This window comes from Branchiostoma belcheri, unplaced genomic scaffold (genome assembly GCF_001625305.1).
Source record: "Branchiostoma belcheri isolate BF01 breed outbred unplaced genomic scaffold, Haploidv18h27 scaffold86, whole genome shotgun sequence".
In the NCBI taxonomy this organism is placed as follows: domain Eukaryota; kingdom Metazoa; phylum Chordata; class Leptocardii; order Amphioxiformes; family Branchiostomatidae; genus Branchiostoma; species Branchiostoma belcheri.
Genome location: NW_017804531.1, coordinates 1,061,114 through 1,078,757, shown reverse-complemented (window position 1 = coordinate 1,078,757; position 17,644 = coordinate 1,061,114). Strand labels below are relative to the sequence as shown.

The 17,644-nt window shown below is 41.2% G+C and overlaps 1 protein-coding gene across 2 annotated transcripts; it reads right to left on the bottom strand.

Annotated features, from left to right (window-relative positions):
* Window positions 1–344: 344 nt before the first annotated feature.
* On the bottom strand, window positions 345–17,381 carry LOC109487195 (high mobility group protein B1-like). 2 transcript variants are annotated; one of them, XM_019791177.1, is made up of 11 exons: window positions 17,245–17,381; window positions 16,776–16,938; window positions 12,863–12,977; window positions 11,188–11,249; window positions 5,265–5,317; window positions 4,022–4,164; window positions 3,423–3,549; window positions 2,776–2,914; window positions 2,414–2,475; window positions 1,835–2,093; window positions 345–812 (listed from the first exon to the last, which is right to left on the bottom strand). In XM_019791177.1, exons 2-11 carry the CDS (start codon window positions 16,799–16,801, stop codon window positions 725–727), a joined length of 1,074 nt encoding a protein of 357 aa, XP_019646736.1. In that variant the 5' UTR covers window positions 16,802–16,938; window positions 17,245–17,381; the 3' UTR covers window positions 345–724. The 2 variants fall into 2 exon arrangements, with proteins under 2 accessions (XP_019646736.1, XP_019646735.1); XM_019791176.1 differs by lacking the exons at window positions 16,776–16,938; window positions 17,245–17,381 and adding an exon at window positions 13,627–13,760.
* Between the last annotated feature and the right edge of the window lie 263 nt (window positions 17,382–17,644).

Sequence of the window (17,644 nt, the reverse complement as noted above, 5' to 3'; positions counted from 1 at the left end):
ACTGAAAGTCTCCAATATTTACAAATAATGTACCAGCAAAACGCATTTGAAAAGTACATATACATTCCTGGTCCTCAATTTACTATTATATTATAGCATGATTTTACTCTTAACTATCTAAGATTGTTCATAATTGGCATACCTCGTAGTATCAAAGTTTTACATCTGGACGGTACATACATTTGTATGATATGGACGGTACAGTTGCATGCTATAATCGTACACAGTAGTACTTGTATCGGGATCCACTTTACAAATATCTGTAAAGGATTGTTGTATTCAAACTAAAAAGAGTGACCCCATTTTTAACATTTATCCAGTAGTCTAATCTACAATGAAGTCTTGATGGCACATGCAGTTGACTGTCAGAAAGCTGAGAAGTACCTTAAGCCTTTAAAAAAAACAGTAATCGAAAACTTTTTAAACACATTTCTCTACACTCTGCCACGACACTAAAACCTAACCAAAATTGTTCTGATGCTCAAACCAATGATTAACCCATTTTCCACTTATAGTTATACCAGTATTTACATGACAGCATGCTGGATTTTTTTCTCTTTGACATTCAAGTTCAAGTGTTGGCATAAGAATTGTTTGTATTTGTGCAGTGCAACGCTTGCTGTTCGCTGAGCTCTGCACATCCACTTGAGACATCTAACCCTTCCAGTTCCAGGACCAATGAGAACTGGGCTTACATAATTGATCCTGGAAGGGCCAAAGATGTTTAGTATTCAGGCACCCCATTGGCTATCCAGGGAACCCACATTTCTCTAGAGCTCACACTCATGTTATCACCGGGTGGTTCCAGCAGCCTTTGGGAGCAAAAAAAAGAACAAAAACACGGAATGATACCAAAAATAGCATGGAAGTAAGGCCCGTTACCTTTGACTTGCCCTTCTGGAAGACTTTATACCCTTTTAACACAACCAAGAGGTTTATTCAGCCAATGTTTCGGTGACTGTCTTACACTAGTCTCCACCAGACTCTTTTGCAGACTGAGTAAATAGTAGAAATCGACCTAAAAAGAATGTAGCTGGCCAGTCTATGTAGCCAAACTTGACCCTCTATGGCCAGCCAACTCCCCTGGCCAGCTACATTCTTTTTAGGCTGATTTCTAATATTCATTCAGCCTGCAACAGAGTCTGGTGGAGACTAGTCTGTCACCTTCCTCAGGACAATTCTGATTGGTCACCTAAACGTCGGCTGAATAAACCTCTTGGTTGTGTAAACAGGGTTCTCTTTATTCAGTGACTTACCAACCGGATGAAACTATTATTTCACGGAAGACTTTATATTATACAGTTTTCACACAGAATCGTGATGCAAACAGTGTTTACAGACCATGCTTCAAACATATACAGTAGATGTGCAGGAAGTATTTACAGACACACAGTTGACAGCAATGCACATGAAATTTTTTTTCCTTTTGGCACAGACATACATGTATTGTACATGTACAACAAATCATGCACTGTGACACCAAAGTACAGACATTACCCGAGTACCTTAAAACCTCTTTCCACATTCTTTGTACACATGCACCTGTTGGCTGAGGGTTACAGATTGTGAAGTCATGCCTCAGACAGTGAGTTAACTGCTCCCACAACTGTGGAAGGAAAGTGGTGACAACGTTAAACAGTATTATAGGATCTCCACACCAGTTATCACATGCACCAGTCCTTAGATAACCATGCTGAGACGTTAGCCTGTGAACACAAGCTCTTTGTCTGGCGCTTAAGGAGCTGCCCACTCCAAGGCGGACTAACAAAAAGCGAGGTTCAGTCAGGCTACGGAGGCGTGTGCAGGTGCATTTTTTTTGTGGGACACTTAGTACCTTGCATCATCTGAGTTTTCGTCATCCTCCTCTTTTTCTTCCTTTTCTTTTTCCTCTACCTCCTCTTTTTCCTCTGATGTCTCCTTTTCTTCAGACTCCTCTTCACTGTGATCTTTTTCCTCCTTCTGGGGTGAAGGTTTTGCCTTTGGCTCCTCTTTCTTGCTTTGATCTCGTGGTTTTGGCTCCAGTTTGATGGAGTTGAAGGACTGTGACAGGTCCTCATCTGGTGACGGACTCTTGGGTGGAGTCTCCCTTTGTGCTGTTAAAGATGATCAACATTTACATGTAATGTTTTTTTTTTCTATGCAATGGCTGACATCTAAGCTCAGCAGCAGTAACCTTACATAATAATATTTGCTATATGGAACACTGACCTATAGCACTGACATGCATATACATCCAAATTACGTTTCCATCTCTTTGTTTCCTTCATTTCTGTTCAGTTTATATCACTTTGTATCGTGCGTAGTCCAGTGGTTAGCGGCCCTGGCTATGGACCAAGGGAGGTTGGGAGTTCGAATCCCGACAAGGAGGTAAGAAAATGTTTATGTAACAAAATATACAGTATGACGCCTTTACCTGAATGCCGACGTGGATGGCCGTTTCTTGCTGGTGCCGACTTTCTGGACAACTCCGCATCTCTGTTAGCAAAGGTTTAGAAAACATCAATATAACTACATGTGAAGATTCTACTGTCTCTGCTCAAAGAGCCACATACTGTGTATCTAACCGCTAACGTAGCAATGTAGTCTCCAAAATATCTCTCTGTCCATGTCTCAGTAATGATATTCAAATGGAATATTACCATTATATGATACTCCTTTGCACTGACTTATTAGCCTGATTACATGTAAATTACTTTACGGATGGCCGCCCGCTGAAAATCCAGCCTGCAGGGAGGGGCCACTAAAGCTGTGATTGACAGAGATTGCATTACTCACCCGTTGGAGCTTTTTGCTCTTGCCATCTGTGTCTGCGGCCTTGACCTCCAAAGACCGGGGTCGACGACCCCTGGCATGGTCTTTCTGGTCGCAAACAGGTAAGATCTGTACTTCTCCAGCTCTTTCTTGTTGATGTGTCCTGGGTGGAGAAATGTGACACTATCAGATTGACTCATTTCTACTTCTAACATTTTAGCTATTTTGCTCGAAATCCTTTTTTCTGCATACCTGTACTTGTTCAGGTAACTTTTTACCTGCACCAGACAAATTTTCACTGCACCACTCAGACTTTAGGAAGTATGGATCATACTAAAAACTGTTAAGAAACTTTTGCCATTTATAATTTCTTTTAAAATTTCAAAGGTTGCGTAAACATACACTTACATTTATCTAAAAACCTAAACCTAGTACATGGTCCAGTGCAGGTTAGGTACAGGTAGACATCAGAAATACCTGCACAGCTCCAATGTTACCTGCGCTAACCTGCATATACTCAGTACATGGACCAGTGCAGGTTAGGTGCAGGTAGACATCAGAAATACCTGCACAGCCTCTGAATTTTACCTGCACTAAGGTACATATGCACCCAGTATTTCGAGCCATGCAGACTGCTATAGAGTGAAAGAGTCCAAGTATGTTGTTCCTACCCATTTTCTGTTGATGCCTGAGGAACTGTTCATATCTGCCCTGAATGAGCCTCTTCATGTGAGAGGTGCTGTACACAGCTGCAGTGCTCCACAGGTACTGTCTCTGGCCCCAGTTCAGGTCAGGGTGCTGGGGGCAAACACAAGTGCAAAAAAATGGTAAGTCGTAGAATACCACAATATAACGTGTAACTTACTTGGCATCCAAGATTAACTTTTGAAACCAAACATTTTGTTAGGTAGGGGCATATGACTAGATACAGACATTCGCAAGTGACTGAAAAGCATAAAAAGGATTATAGCTGATCATGATGACGAGAATGAAATATTTGTCTTTTTATAATGTATACTGTTATGCTGTAACAAACGTTGGTTAACCTTCATCAATGTAAATTCTATACATTTTAGGATTATTTTTCCAGTATGTACATATGATATATAGAGGTACAGATTTATCTGTGTTGGTAGTAATCATAGTGCGATGCTAAACTTTATTCCAACACAAGGGTACACAAGGATCATATTTTCAATGACCACTTTGTGTTGGAATAAAGTTAAGCATCATACTACATTGTATGAGTTGAAGATTTATGATAAGTTACCTGTAGGTAATAGTTCTTCTTCATGGAGGGAGGACATGTGAAGGCCCTGCGGCGGCTCCATGGCTGGGAGGTCAGGCTGTAGGGGAAGCTGGGGATCTGGTAACTCATGTGGTAGCTGTCCTTCATCAGGTATGACGCTGGGTCTGGGAACATGGAAACTCACTGTTATTTGTGAGTTAAGTACAGTACAGTACAGTACAGTAACTTAGGTAGAGTACAGTACAGTAGGTTTGAGTACAGTAAGGGCTGTAGGGGAAGCTGGGGATCTGGTAACTCAGGTGGTAACTGTCCTTCATCAGGTACGAGGCTGGGTCTGAAAAAGTGACAAGTTACAGTTATTTATGAATCACTTTTATGTGTCGTATTGTGTGTTAGAATGGACCACAGGCTGGGAGGTCAGGCTGTAGGGGAAGCTGGGGATCTGGTAACTCAGGTGGTAACTGTCCTTCATCAGGTACGAGGCTGGGTCTGGAAACATGGCAGGTTACAGTTATTTATCATCAGACTTAAGTACAGTACAGTACAGTACAGTAAAGTACAGTACAGTAGGTTTGAGTACAGTAAGGGCTGTAGGGGAAGCTGGGGATCTGGTAACTCATGTGGTAGCTGTCTTTCATCAGGTACGACGCTGGGTCTGGAAACAGGCCAGGTAACAGTTATTTATCATCAGACTTAAGTACAGTACAGTACAGTAACTTACAGTAAAGTACAGTACAGTAGGTTTGAGTACAGTAAGGGCTGTAGGGGAAGCTGGGAATCTGGTAACTCAGGTGGTAACTGTCCTTCATCAGGTATGACGCTGGGTCTGGAAACAGGGCAAGTTACGTTTACTTTTGGCCAAAGTGGGACACTGCACACTTATAGTCTATTGTGCATACATTTTGTAACAGGACATAATGTCCACTTAACTCACATTAGTATGGATTTGAAGCTCTAGTCAGTCTAGAACTGGTCACTTTATACACTGGAGGAAAAAACTGTGTACAGTTCTTAAGTGGCAAATATGCAGATGCAACACCACATCCATCTGTCTGTGTCCTCATCAGTGTTTGGCTACAGTATCAACGATTAGCCAAAAGGCCCAGTGGGCGTCACTCCACCATACGTTGAAGGAAAGTGTGGTAAATGTCAAGTTGTTGTCAAATATTTTTCATAGAAATCAAAAGAAAAACAGCCATCTAACTACACAATGCTAGACTGAATGTTACAGCTCACAAACAAAGTGCTAACTTCTGTCTCTCACCTGTGTATCTCCCATGAGTCTCCCCTGCACCGTCATCAGGTGGTACACTTTGGCTACATCACAAAAACAAACACCTGAATCATTCTCCTACCACTAACACCTAGCCTCCATAGCATGCCAAAAACTGGGGGTCTTCAGGGTCTTTGGGAGCTTTTATGTGCTATTTTCTGATTGCACATAGACCACAAAGCTGGCCTGATTGAATTATCCCCATTTTTTGAACTGGGCTAAGGCCACACCAATTTAATTTCTTGGTTAACGGATTTTTCTAGAAAAAAAATGGAGCGGGCGGGCGAAAAAAAAAATAAAAATAAAAATTTGAGAGTACCAGCCATGTAGTAAGCAATCCATTAAGTTAAGTTACAAAATGATATAAGACATAATATTGGACACTTATTGAACTGAAAGGACCATTGCTACATCAGCAACTTCTCTTACATCCTTTTACAATTATTCATATTATTTTGCAAGATACACATCTTTACTGTATGAACAACAAACTGTCAGTTGACAAGACTCCGATCCAACTGGTTTCACTTTTATTCATCTTTCTAAGTTCCAAAGAGTGGTTTAAATCAGGGTGCTCTGTTCAGATCCCATTGTTTTCTTACAGTTCAGGGCACACAGCTTACCACTGGGCTGGGCATTCTATTGTGTCTGGCTGATATGGAAGTTATTTAGGGACCCTACGGTATTTTACCGGGGGGGGGAGGGCCGGTGCGTACGGGGGGAGGGCCAAGGAAAAATGAGAAGGGGCGGGGGGAGGGCCAAGGAAAAATAAGAGAAGGCGGGGGGAGGGCCAAGGAAAACTTTTTATCACAATTCTTATACCTCTAGATGTAAGGAGAAGCCAGCAAACAGTTCGATTTCTACCTTAAAACCACTTGTAAAACGCATTTTCCGCGCTGCGCGGCCACTTGAAATCTGAAATCACACGAACACCGTCTTCCACATGTAGGTATTACCGCGAGTTGTAAGCTCTGATTGGTTCACCCCCGAAAACCTGCGCTCTGATTGGTTTATCAGCTGTGCATTACGTATTACTAGGAATATGGCACGAGTTTCTCACGCTGTGAGAGTTTGTTCTGCTGACCCCTTCGTAACGATATCGGTTAAAAATGAAATCCAGTTCTTCTGAAGACAACATGCAGTTTATTTTCGCGGCACGCCGTGCCCTTCCCAACAGCACAACAGTATTTTTCACGTGTGTAGAATCGTGTATACATCGATATTCCCGGCCCGCTGCTGGTCCCGCACCGCGCCGCTCGAATTTCCCAGAGCCGATGAGAGTAAACCATACAAGGTAATTTTAATTAAACCAAGGACTGGCTCAACATTTTTTGTCCGATCTCAGAATGTCCTTCTAAGAAATCTTCTGTAATGTCCTTGGTTGAGGCGAACTGAGATTCGATTGACGAATAGACGAAATGTGTACCCAGCAAAACATCAAAAATGCGTTCCCAAAATACAGGAAATGGCGTTTCCAGAGGGTCGAGATTTTAAAATTTTCCCGGGGAGCAAGCCCCGATTCCCCTTGTGTATTGTGGAAGAAGTTCGTGGACGTCATGCAGTCGAATAGCGAGTAAGAAACTTAGCTACAAAGTACAAATTTAGCTTCATGTAGCAGCAAAATTTTCCCCCGAAAATGCAGGAAAACACGTTTCAGAGAGTTAAAATCTCAAATTTTTCCGGGGGAGCATGCCCCCGAACCCCCCTAGGGTTCGAAACCCCGGCTCACGCCTTCGGCGCTCGATACTTGATTCCATACAAATCTCATCCCCCACTGACGGTCAAGATTTCCTGCCGCCGCCTCTGCCTACTCCATTGAAACATTGGACATGACAGCAAGAGTTTTCTGTATAATGATCTAAAAATTGAACACAAACTGCTGAGATGAAGGAGGGTGTTATTCCCTAAATGACACACAATGACCGTTCAGTTCTGTTTCAGGAAGAATTCATAGACGAAATTCTAGAAGGAGCATTAAACTTAGCTTGAAATAAAACAAAAATTTAGGGCTCAAAATGCTGGAAATAGCGTTTCAGAGGGGTTAGAATTCAAAATTTCCCGGGGGGGCATGCCCCCGGACCCCCCTAGCAGGCTCGCGCCTACGGCGCTCGCTGACGGACGCCTTCGGCGCCCGAAATCTTGCCCCCCCAATCAAAATTTCCTGCCGCCGCCTCTGTTATCGAGAACAACGCCGACCCAAAGCCAATCCCCGTCCGCGCAAATTTGCCCCATTTCCTTGGCCCGGCGGGCACGCTCAAGAGCCGGGAGCTTCCCACGGAATATTTCACTTCGTCGCGTGCCGCACTTAAATATCATATCAAACTATTAATAAATCATTATTGATTGTTGATAGTATTAATTAGGATGTAGTTTCAGGGGCATTTGTAATGTTTCAGAAAAGGGGGGAGGGCCAAGGAAAGTTTTCTTATAGCGGGGGGGAGGGCCAGGGAAAAAAAATAAATACGGGGGGGGGAGGGCCAGGGAAAACCTTTTCTGCCCGATTTCCTACGCACCGGCCTCCCCCCCCCCCGATAAATAACGTACGGTCCCTTAGAGCTTGAAATTTACAATATCCTAAATATTTGCTTTAGACAAATTTCCAGGAATGTTTAAAAGTTATTGGCAAAAGAATTAACTACTTTAACAGATATTTTATTTCTTTTTTTTATCTTTCCCCAATTCCCAAATACTACCGGTAGTATCCATTTTATATTTCCCATTATACACTTTAGGTATGCTACAGCTACATTATACATAGCCATAATTCAAACAAATAGCCACATTGACACACTCTTCAAGTTGCCACAAATTCAATGGTCTAGGGTTTCACTATAAATTCTTTGATGTATGGGGATTTTTTTATTTGTAAGGGGGAACCATTTTATTAAAAAATTTAGATGTAATAATTGATGCATTATTTGCAATTATTCTCCTGTTTATAGGTATCTAAATAAGATGTAGCTTTGTTAGAATGCCACATGCACATGTAGTATTTTTCACGGAGTAATTTCTGTAATTAAAAGGACCTGTTTCCCCCTACTCGAAGTGGACTCTTCCGACCGTGAGAAAGACTTTAGTGAATGGACTTACGTGCATGGAGGACTTTTTACTTTGCCAAATTCCCATGTTTGTGGTAGGATTTTGTACTTTTTGAGAGTAATACAGTTTGTGATGCCAGAATACATTGTTATTTCGTGTTATTTTTACATATTCCCTGGAAAAAAGATCGTTTTGAAGGTGTGTGTGCATGTGCCGCCCAGGCCGAGTTACGTTCGGCCGATTACTTTTAACGCCCGTCACTAGCACGTTTCCGACACAATACGTGTTCCTAAATATGATATAACGTTATATCTGTAACAGTGCTAACTGACCATGCTAAACGGTCGTGCGACCTTTTAGTGTAGTGGTTAGCGTTGGTGACCACCACGCGGACAACTCGGGTTCGATTCCCGGTTGTGACATGCTCGCCCCTTTCGGTTTTTACAGTGGCGCCCGATGTGGGCCCTGTGAGTACTGGCACTGAGGATAAGTGTGGCAGCTCCAGGGATGTCGGACTCGGAAGATTCGAGGACGAATCTTGAAAGAAAAGGGGGAGTAGTGTAACAGTGCTAACTGACCATGCTAAACGGTCGTGCGACCTTTTAGTGTAGTGGTTAGCGTTGGTGACCACCACGCGGACAACTCGGGTTCGATTCCCGGTTGTGACATGCTCGCCCCTTTCGGTTTTTACATATCTAAAAGGGAGATGATATGTTGTCACAGGCACGATGACTTAGTAAATCTGCCGTACGTTTGTCGTCAGTGAAGTTTTGTCTCATGAATGGTGACATGTGCAAAGGGGGTGGGGGGCGAGTTCTATATCAAAAGAATTTGACGAACTTTTGAAGAGGCAACCTAGCTTTCCGAACAAATTGCACGCAGACAAATGTTTCTGCCTTGAAGCAATGTATTTTTAACGCTGTTAACTATGCCCAAATTTTTAAAAATTACAACGTACCGGGTGGATTTTGGGGCCCACAATTCGGGACTCGAGAGTATGGATTTTTGTTCTGTTTTTTATTACTCCGTGAAGGAGGTCAGGACCTCCGGACGGAGTGTTGTAATCGGCTGATTTTTCATGTTCGCAGTCAAAACACTGGGTTCTCTTTGTGTAATCGGCACGCAATTTTATACGCCGTCTGCGGGCATGCCCGTGTTGATGCACGAATGTGTATTTTTGCCGTTGCTGCTTTCGCGGTCAATGTAATATCGCAGACGCACCCCTACAATTACGAGGCGAATTGGAATGGTCCAGAAAAACGCGTTGTTTGGAATAGCAGTGGGGTTCAAAAAAGTTCATGCAGATACGGGGTGGTTTTTATAAGTGGTTCCAGATGTTTTTGCCCATGGTTAAGAGATGCCAAGTTTTTTGGAAGATGTTCGCAGCCAAAACGCATTCTTCCGTACGTCGCATTTCTGTGTAATTTCGCATGTGGTGTTGCATTATGTCCGGGATGATGCACGTCTTTTTATTTTTACCGTAGCTGTTTTGATATTGGAGTAAATGCTTATTTTCGAAACATCCCCATTTCTTTGAAATGGTTTCGTCAGTTTATGCAACTGTTACTGCGCTAATGACGACCAGTCGCGCTGTCCTGATACACCGCGAATGTGCGAGTGTTCCCTGTAGACAGTCCCGGGAGTCATTTTTTTGCACATTCCAGGAGCCAAACCAAAATACGTTCATGAACCGAGTCCAAAAAACCGAAACGTGAAAATCGGATGATCGGACCTGATGTACATTTCTCTTTCTATAGATTGTACACACAATACACACATCTTTAGATAATCTGGCCATGGCAGGTTAAAAAAAAAGTAACCCTGAATCATACTAGATTAGCGTAAATGCATGTTAATGCGTTCAAAACAAGAAAAAAAATTGTTTCCGGGTATTAATCTCTTGAATCACGGCGCTGAATATTGACGCAAAAATATTTCGGGCATCGCGCGCCCTTCCCGCGTCACGTGTAGGCATCTCGCATCTCTGATTGGTTGTTGCGTCTTAAGATGACTGAGCCGACGCGCGTTTAAACAATTTTTCTTTGTTCGATTTATCACACTTCACAGAGAATTGTCGCCAATGGCTACTTCTTTTTGTTGCAATATATAATACTTCACGGAGAATTGTCGCCTATGGCTTCTTGTTTTTATTTCATTTTGGCAAAAAAACGAAGCGGCGAATCCGTTAACCAAGGAAATAAATTGGTGTGGCCTAATCAGAAAACAGCCCAAAACCACCAAACCCCCAGTTCTATAAGCCTGCTACGGAGACTAACTAACACCAGTATTCATACACCAAGTTATACCATGCATACTGTCATCTATGTTGGTAGTTACATGTTTAAAGTTTAAAGGTTTGGTCCAACACAAAGAATGGCTCTCACCTAGAGCTTTCAACCAGTGACCAAGTGTAGATGACAAAAACAAACACCTGAATCATTCTCCTACCACTAACACCAGTCTTCATACACCAGGTCATACCATTGCATACTGCCATCTGTGTTGGTAGTTACATGTTTAAACTTTTGTTTGCACACAAAGAATATTCTCACCTAGGCAAGAGCTTTCAACCAGTGATAGTTTCAAGCATCATACCATTCATCTATTGTACTGCACATTTTGCTGTTTCAATTATTAATAGCAGTCTCCTGTGCAAACATCAAGAGTTTGATTTGAACTTACAGCTGAATTTCACCTGGTCATGAAACATGGCTCAATACACAATACACAGATGGACCTGGTTAATTATTTATGACAGTGCAATTGTACCCATGACTTAGGTTGTAAGATGACAAATTTGTTACATAGACCAGAGCCCGTAACCGTTACATGTATAGTTAAAAATTTCAAAAATGGGAAAAAATTAGGACCCTACCTCCGTAGAATAGAGTCATGCTCAGGTGCAGTTGTGCTCCTTTTGTGTAGCTTTCTGCTAGGCTGAGAAGAGAAACAGGAGATACAATATATATTATAGACATTCAGGGCTTGAAATAAATTTTTCTACATACCTGCACTGGTGCAGGTAACATTGAAAATTACCTGCACCAGACAAATTTTACCTGCACCTCTCAGACATTGAGCTTCAAAACATGGAAACCAAACAAAAGTTAACTGGTCCTTACATGCTACTGTTTAGACACTTGTGGTCAAAACACTTTAGAAGAGAAATAATCTCCAGGCAAAAACAAAACTCTTTCCCTACAGGTGTGTCCACAAACTTGTTTGCTGACTTAACACATAAGGGGATTTGTAAGAACTCGAGAAGGGAAGGTTCATGAACTTCTGGAGTAGTTGTTGGTCATTCTGAAACTTAAACATTGCATGGTTTTGACTCTGTGCTCTACTCTAGAACATAATATCAAAGTAACAAATGGTCATGGGGCTTATCGTGGAAATTGTTCAGTCTGTGTTCAATTTGGTAGTAATCATTCATGGTACTACAATATGTTGAAACTTTATTCCAACACAAAAAGCACACAGGAATTAAATTTTCAACAACCACTGTTGCGAGTTTACGTTCTTAGATCCTGATGAAGGCAACAGTGGTCATTGAAAATTTGATTCTTGGGTTACCTCTTTTGGTTGGAATAAAGTTTTAAACATTGTGCCATTGTCTTGGGGCTTGTTTGTAGTCTGATGTTAACAGGTGGTACTTATAGGCCATCAGGCTAATACATGTTTCCTTGCAACCAAAAAGGACTTATTCTCTGAAATTGGCCATTAACAAACAGTTTTACTGGCATATTATTGTCCTGAAAAAATATTTGCATCAGTCAAGAAAGTTATAGGGCCTCTTTGCATCAATAAGGTCATATTCTTGTGCAAATAGACATTCTTATATAATAAAAGCCCTTTTCTAAATATAGCTATTACACTCATAATTATACTATTTACAGAAACTGTAAAAGGTACAAAAACACTGTTGATCACTGATCATGATTTAAAAAACTCAAAATAGATCTTATGAAAAATCGTGACTGAAAGAGAAAGGAATAGATTTTTATCCTACTTTACTTTTTTTTATAAATCATAACTAGCTTATAAATCTTTGTAGCTTGTTGTCTCTGGGGTTAGTCCTTTAGAATAGTTGTAACTAGTTAGGCAACCCTGGCCGTCTTTTGAAAAGCTGAACCAACAAAATAAAATAAAATAATTTAAAAATGAATCATTAGGCCACACCAATTTAATTTCTTGGTTAACGGATTCGCCGCTTCATTTTTTTCTGATTTGCAAATAAAAATAAAAATTCAGAATCAACTGCAAAATGCTCATATTTTGCCCTGAACAGTTGAAAACAGTCCTTTACATCCTAGTTCTTAAAGTTATTCCATCTTTCAATGCAGTGGTATCATTAAAAGTTCAAAATTCATTGCTTAAATTTTGAACCAGCCTGGTGTGTTGACTTCGTGGCTCCTAACGTACCATTTTGGGCCATAATAGGATGCCTAGGCCTGTTTTTATTTTTATTATTTTTTCGCCCGCCCGCTCCATTATTTTTCTTGAAAAATCCGTTAACCAAGAAATTAAATTGGTGTGGCCTTATGAGCTACCTCCTTGCCCCTGGTCCTGAGCAGTTTCCCCTCGGTGGCAGTTTTGGGAACCCGGCCGTACTTGTACTCTGGGCTGAACCTGTACCGATCCTGGTCATCTCTCCCAGGGGGGAAGCTGTGGAGAACACAGTAGAGTAAACCATCAAAATATCAACTTATGATACCATGGCAAGAAGTTCTTCAATGATTGAATACTATTATTCACTTTATGCTCACAGAAACAAAAGTTTGTGGTCTGAGAAAAATGTGTGACATGTTCACAGAGCTATATGTTCATGGTGGTGGCAGGTGCAGAAAAACAAAGTCAGCAAATTATTTGTTCATAGTAATAAAAAGTGCGCGGTATAGAAGTGACTGCGAATGCTGCAAAGTTAACATATTACTGCAAAAAATGGTGAATTACAGTACACAGCCTGACCACTTTTCAAGTTTTGCCAAAAGCACTTTTTAACCTACCTGAAATCACTTAGAAAAACACTAAAACCATTTCAACTGGTGACATGACGTAACAAAGTTATTTTGCAACAAATGCTGGTACCGGTACATCAAAACACCTACCATAAAGTCATTTTACTTAACAAATTGAAAAAAAATCCCCCACAAAGAGTCTTTTAAATGCCATTGTCCGATCACAATACGTTTAGTGCTCAGGTATACACAACATAACAACTAACTGAGGCTGCATGTCAGTGGCAACAACACGATGTTATGTAACAAGAGAGCCTTTACAACTTGACCTGTAGAAACCCACGTCTTGCTCGTACCTATTCTTCGACCCGTGGGTCGTGGTCGGCATTCGACTCATAGCTTCACAGTGACAACTGATCCGCCGCGCTTCTCGCGAGCAAAAACACAGACCACAACGCCCATTCACCGTCAACTCCTACCCTAAACAACGTTACCTAGCTCTGCGTGTTTGGCCGTGTATGAAGCACCCTAGAGAGCAGCTGGCATAAAAAAAGAGCAATATTTGCATACAAGCTCAGGGGACAAAGCCGCGGTTCAACAGGACTCGGATTTGTTTCCTTGGTTTTGCGTGCAAGCGGAACGTCACAAAAAGGGCAACGCAGGTCGCTAGCGATAATAACAGTTGTCTGACAGGTGCCATAACGACTGAATTGCTCAACAGTCATAAATTAAGGATCAACTGGGTAGACAGGTAATCTTGAGGTTTTGATAAAGTCTTTTAAAAAAAATAAAGACAGGTATTTTTGAGTCTGTACATGATACTTTGAACATTTCTGTGAGCAATTAATCTAACAATTAATTCAGACGAGATTGACTGAAAATTTATGGTGCCATACAACTACGGATTCTACCAACAAAGTTGAGCTTCAATTAAGCAACTAATCCGCTGCAACTCTAAGAGAAGTGTTTAAAACTTCAAATACTGTCACCTTTGCTGCCTTTTTATACACTGTATTTTCCTAATCTAATCCTCTATTTCCAGTCACAAAGCCAAGTTTAATTTATTCTTAGTCATTCTCTTGTTGTCAACCTGACTTGATTAAGTGAACGACAAGTCCTGACGGGAAGTAATATAAGCGTACTTGGTGCACAAACAGAGACAGACAGCAACAGTGGAATTTTAACTTAGATCAATATTTGACACCACAACTGTAATGGCAATGCTTACATACAACCAAACTATTCCATCATCAGAACTTGTCGACTTCAAAAGGAATATAGCAGGTGTTTTGTAATCTCTTTGTCTGGACTTATGGCAAGACTTTGAAAACAAATGTTGTCCCTAGCCTCCGTAGCAGGCTTATAGAACTGGGGGTTTGGTGGTCTTCGGCTGTTTTCTGATTACCTCAGTTCAAAAAAACAGGGGTAATTCAACCAGGCCGGCTATGTTGTCTATATGCAATCAGAAAATAGCATATAAAAGCTCCCAAAGACCCTGAAGACCCCCCAAAACCCCCAGTTTTTGGCACCAGCTTTTCTCACAATTTCGGTTCTTTTTTTCTCACAATTTCGGTTCTTTTTTTCTTTTTTTTTTTGCACTTTGCTGTTTTCATGTTTTCTTTTCAGCACCATCACCCCACCGGCCGCACTTAGCCGTGCACCCAGCACCCTGGTCGTGATGCCCCAGTAAGGGGTTTTGACCAGTATCACATAGAAGTAGAAGTATGGAAGCTATGGTCTCCCTACATAACAAGCTTTTTTCACCTGTCTGTGCATGCAAGGTGTGCAAACAGTTCCACTCTTCGCCCTTTTTTCTGGAGGTTTCTTTTCCAGGCCAGTGCATACACACAAAAGTTGAACCAATTACACCAAATTAGTCCACTAATGTAGCGTGACAAAGACCAGCCAACCTTTTCTGTACTTTAAAGAGCCTAAAAAGCAGGTAAACCGATGTAGCATGCACCTTTCTAGTAGGGGATTAACAACAGGTGTAGTGTGTAGCTATTCTGTGTAAGAATCACAATCCTCAGGTCCAGCTGAGTAGGCAAATGTCAGTGCATTTTAAGGCTGTCAGTAGATGATCTGTATCTGTATCTGTATAGTCGGTATGACCGCCCATCAGCTTGACACACCAGCCTCTGTATCTGTATAGCCGCCATTTGGCGTAACACACCAGCTTCTGTATCTGTATAGCCGGTATAACCGTCCTTCAGCATAACACACCAGCATCTGTATCTGTGTAGCCAGTATAACCTCCCTTTGGCATAACATACCAGCTTCTGTATCTGTATCTCTATAGGTATTATAACCACCATTCGGAGTAACACACCAACTTCTATATCTGTATAATTGCTCATCGGCAAAACACACCAGCTTCGCAGGCACGCGGCGTGGCAGCAGCTGGCCACATTACACCTAACAACTTGTTACACCTAACCTTTGAACATCTAACTGTATTTGTATCCATATACTGTACCTGTGATCTGTTTTACTCTTTTTGCTTTTCTTTTTTTTTCAGATCCCTTATAGGCTTGCTAGTGTGTTACCCAAAAGACTTACTGGTATCCATAGTGGCACTACTAGTCTTTGTGCAGGTTGACAGGTCTCACAAAAAATAATAAAAAGCAATAAATAGTGACTATATATGGTATTAGAATTCCACATGCACCCTGGTCTAGTATTAGCAAGACCTAGCCCAGTGTTGTCTTCAATAGCCACATGGGATTTAAATGTATCATGATAGCCATACTACCATTGTTTACAGTAATCCATAGTAGCTCTAAATGTTTACTTGCATAATGCCATAGATACCATTTGGTAAATGGCTAGAAAATGTGCCATTTGTACAAGTTGTAGTTTTTTCAGGTTCTTTGTAACATGTTTTTGTTATGCATCATGTCAAAGTATTTCAATACATTTTCAGACACATAGACCACCTTTCATATTGTGATTGTAACTTGATATCCCACTATCTGTAATAACAAGGACATTGGTGCCCTGTGCTATGACCTGCAGGCATAAAAACTTCAGAACAGACATGGAAACTTGTAGAGCAGGCTTGACAACCATGTAAATGCATGCTGGGGTCACAGGCTTTCTTGGAAAGGTTGAACTGTCCAGGGTTTGAATTCTAAAGGACACATGCTGTTTTCAAGGTTAAACACGCTTTAACCTTCTTAAGGGCGTACAGTACATTCAAGACCCTAAAAATCAACTATCAATACATCTTCATTTTAGTCAGTAGAAATTCTTCGATCAGTGACTGTATTTTTGTAAGGTAGATTACGTACCTCCAAATTTCAAGGTGATCAAGGTGTACAGTCGACACCGAAACTTTGGAGGTACGTAATCTATCTTACAAATATACAGTCACAGTGTCACTGATCGAAGAATTTCTACTAACTGTTAATTCTACGTGACTGATGAACCTCCTCAATGATCTTCATTTTAGGTGTCAAACACACAATTAGAGGAAATTCTAGAAATGAAATACAAAGATGCATACCTTGGTTCTTGCACTGGAGCTGGCATTTTAACGCTGTGGGCAACACCTTCTCTTATCCAGGGTAAAAACACTCGGTCCTGGTGTGTGTGTGCGTTTGTGACAGCTACGGTGTAATCGGGTAATGGAGCTCTTTATAATGGCAGAACCACCGCTAACAAAACATCTGTTGGTGATAAGAGAGATATCATACACATGTCCCCCATATCCTTACAACACAAGGCTTTATATTATATCACAGGATACTACAGCAATTCTCCGCCGCACTTCACCCAAAGCACCGTGTATAATGGGTAGAGAACACGCCGAGTAACACAATAGTAACTCAAGAGCAAGTTTTGAAACACAACACTGTGGAACTAAAACATGAGCATAGCTACACACCGCTCTAAAACGTTGTCGTTTTTAGGGCTAGGAACAGTCACAAATCATCTGACAAGTTCTTGAAGGTTGTAAAGTACGTGTCACGTACCTTAAAGGTGTCAAAACGGCGCACTCCTGACGGAAACTAGCTGGTTATGTAGTAGAAATCAAGCATTACGTTGTTAGACCACTCGTGTCTCCATGGCTTTTGTGTGCTTAGCTGTCAAGAGGCGAGTCCATTATATGGGGGTGTAAAGTAAAATTTGATCCTCATAAACATATTATTTATCACTTATAAAGAACAAATACAAAATCTAGTCTATATAAAATTTAAAATATTCACACTGATGAACTATAAACGTACATATTTGTCGATAACTTTTGACGCAGTTCCATAGAAAGCGAGTATCACCCCTTTCAAATAGAGTGGACGAACCCTTTCAGTGTGAGCTAGATCCGGCTTACTTCCGGGTGTGCGCACACAAAACGACAGGCACGAAATTGGGACA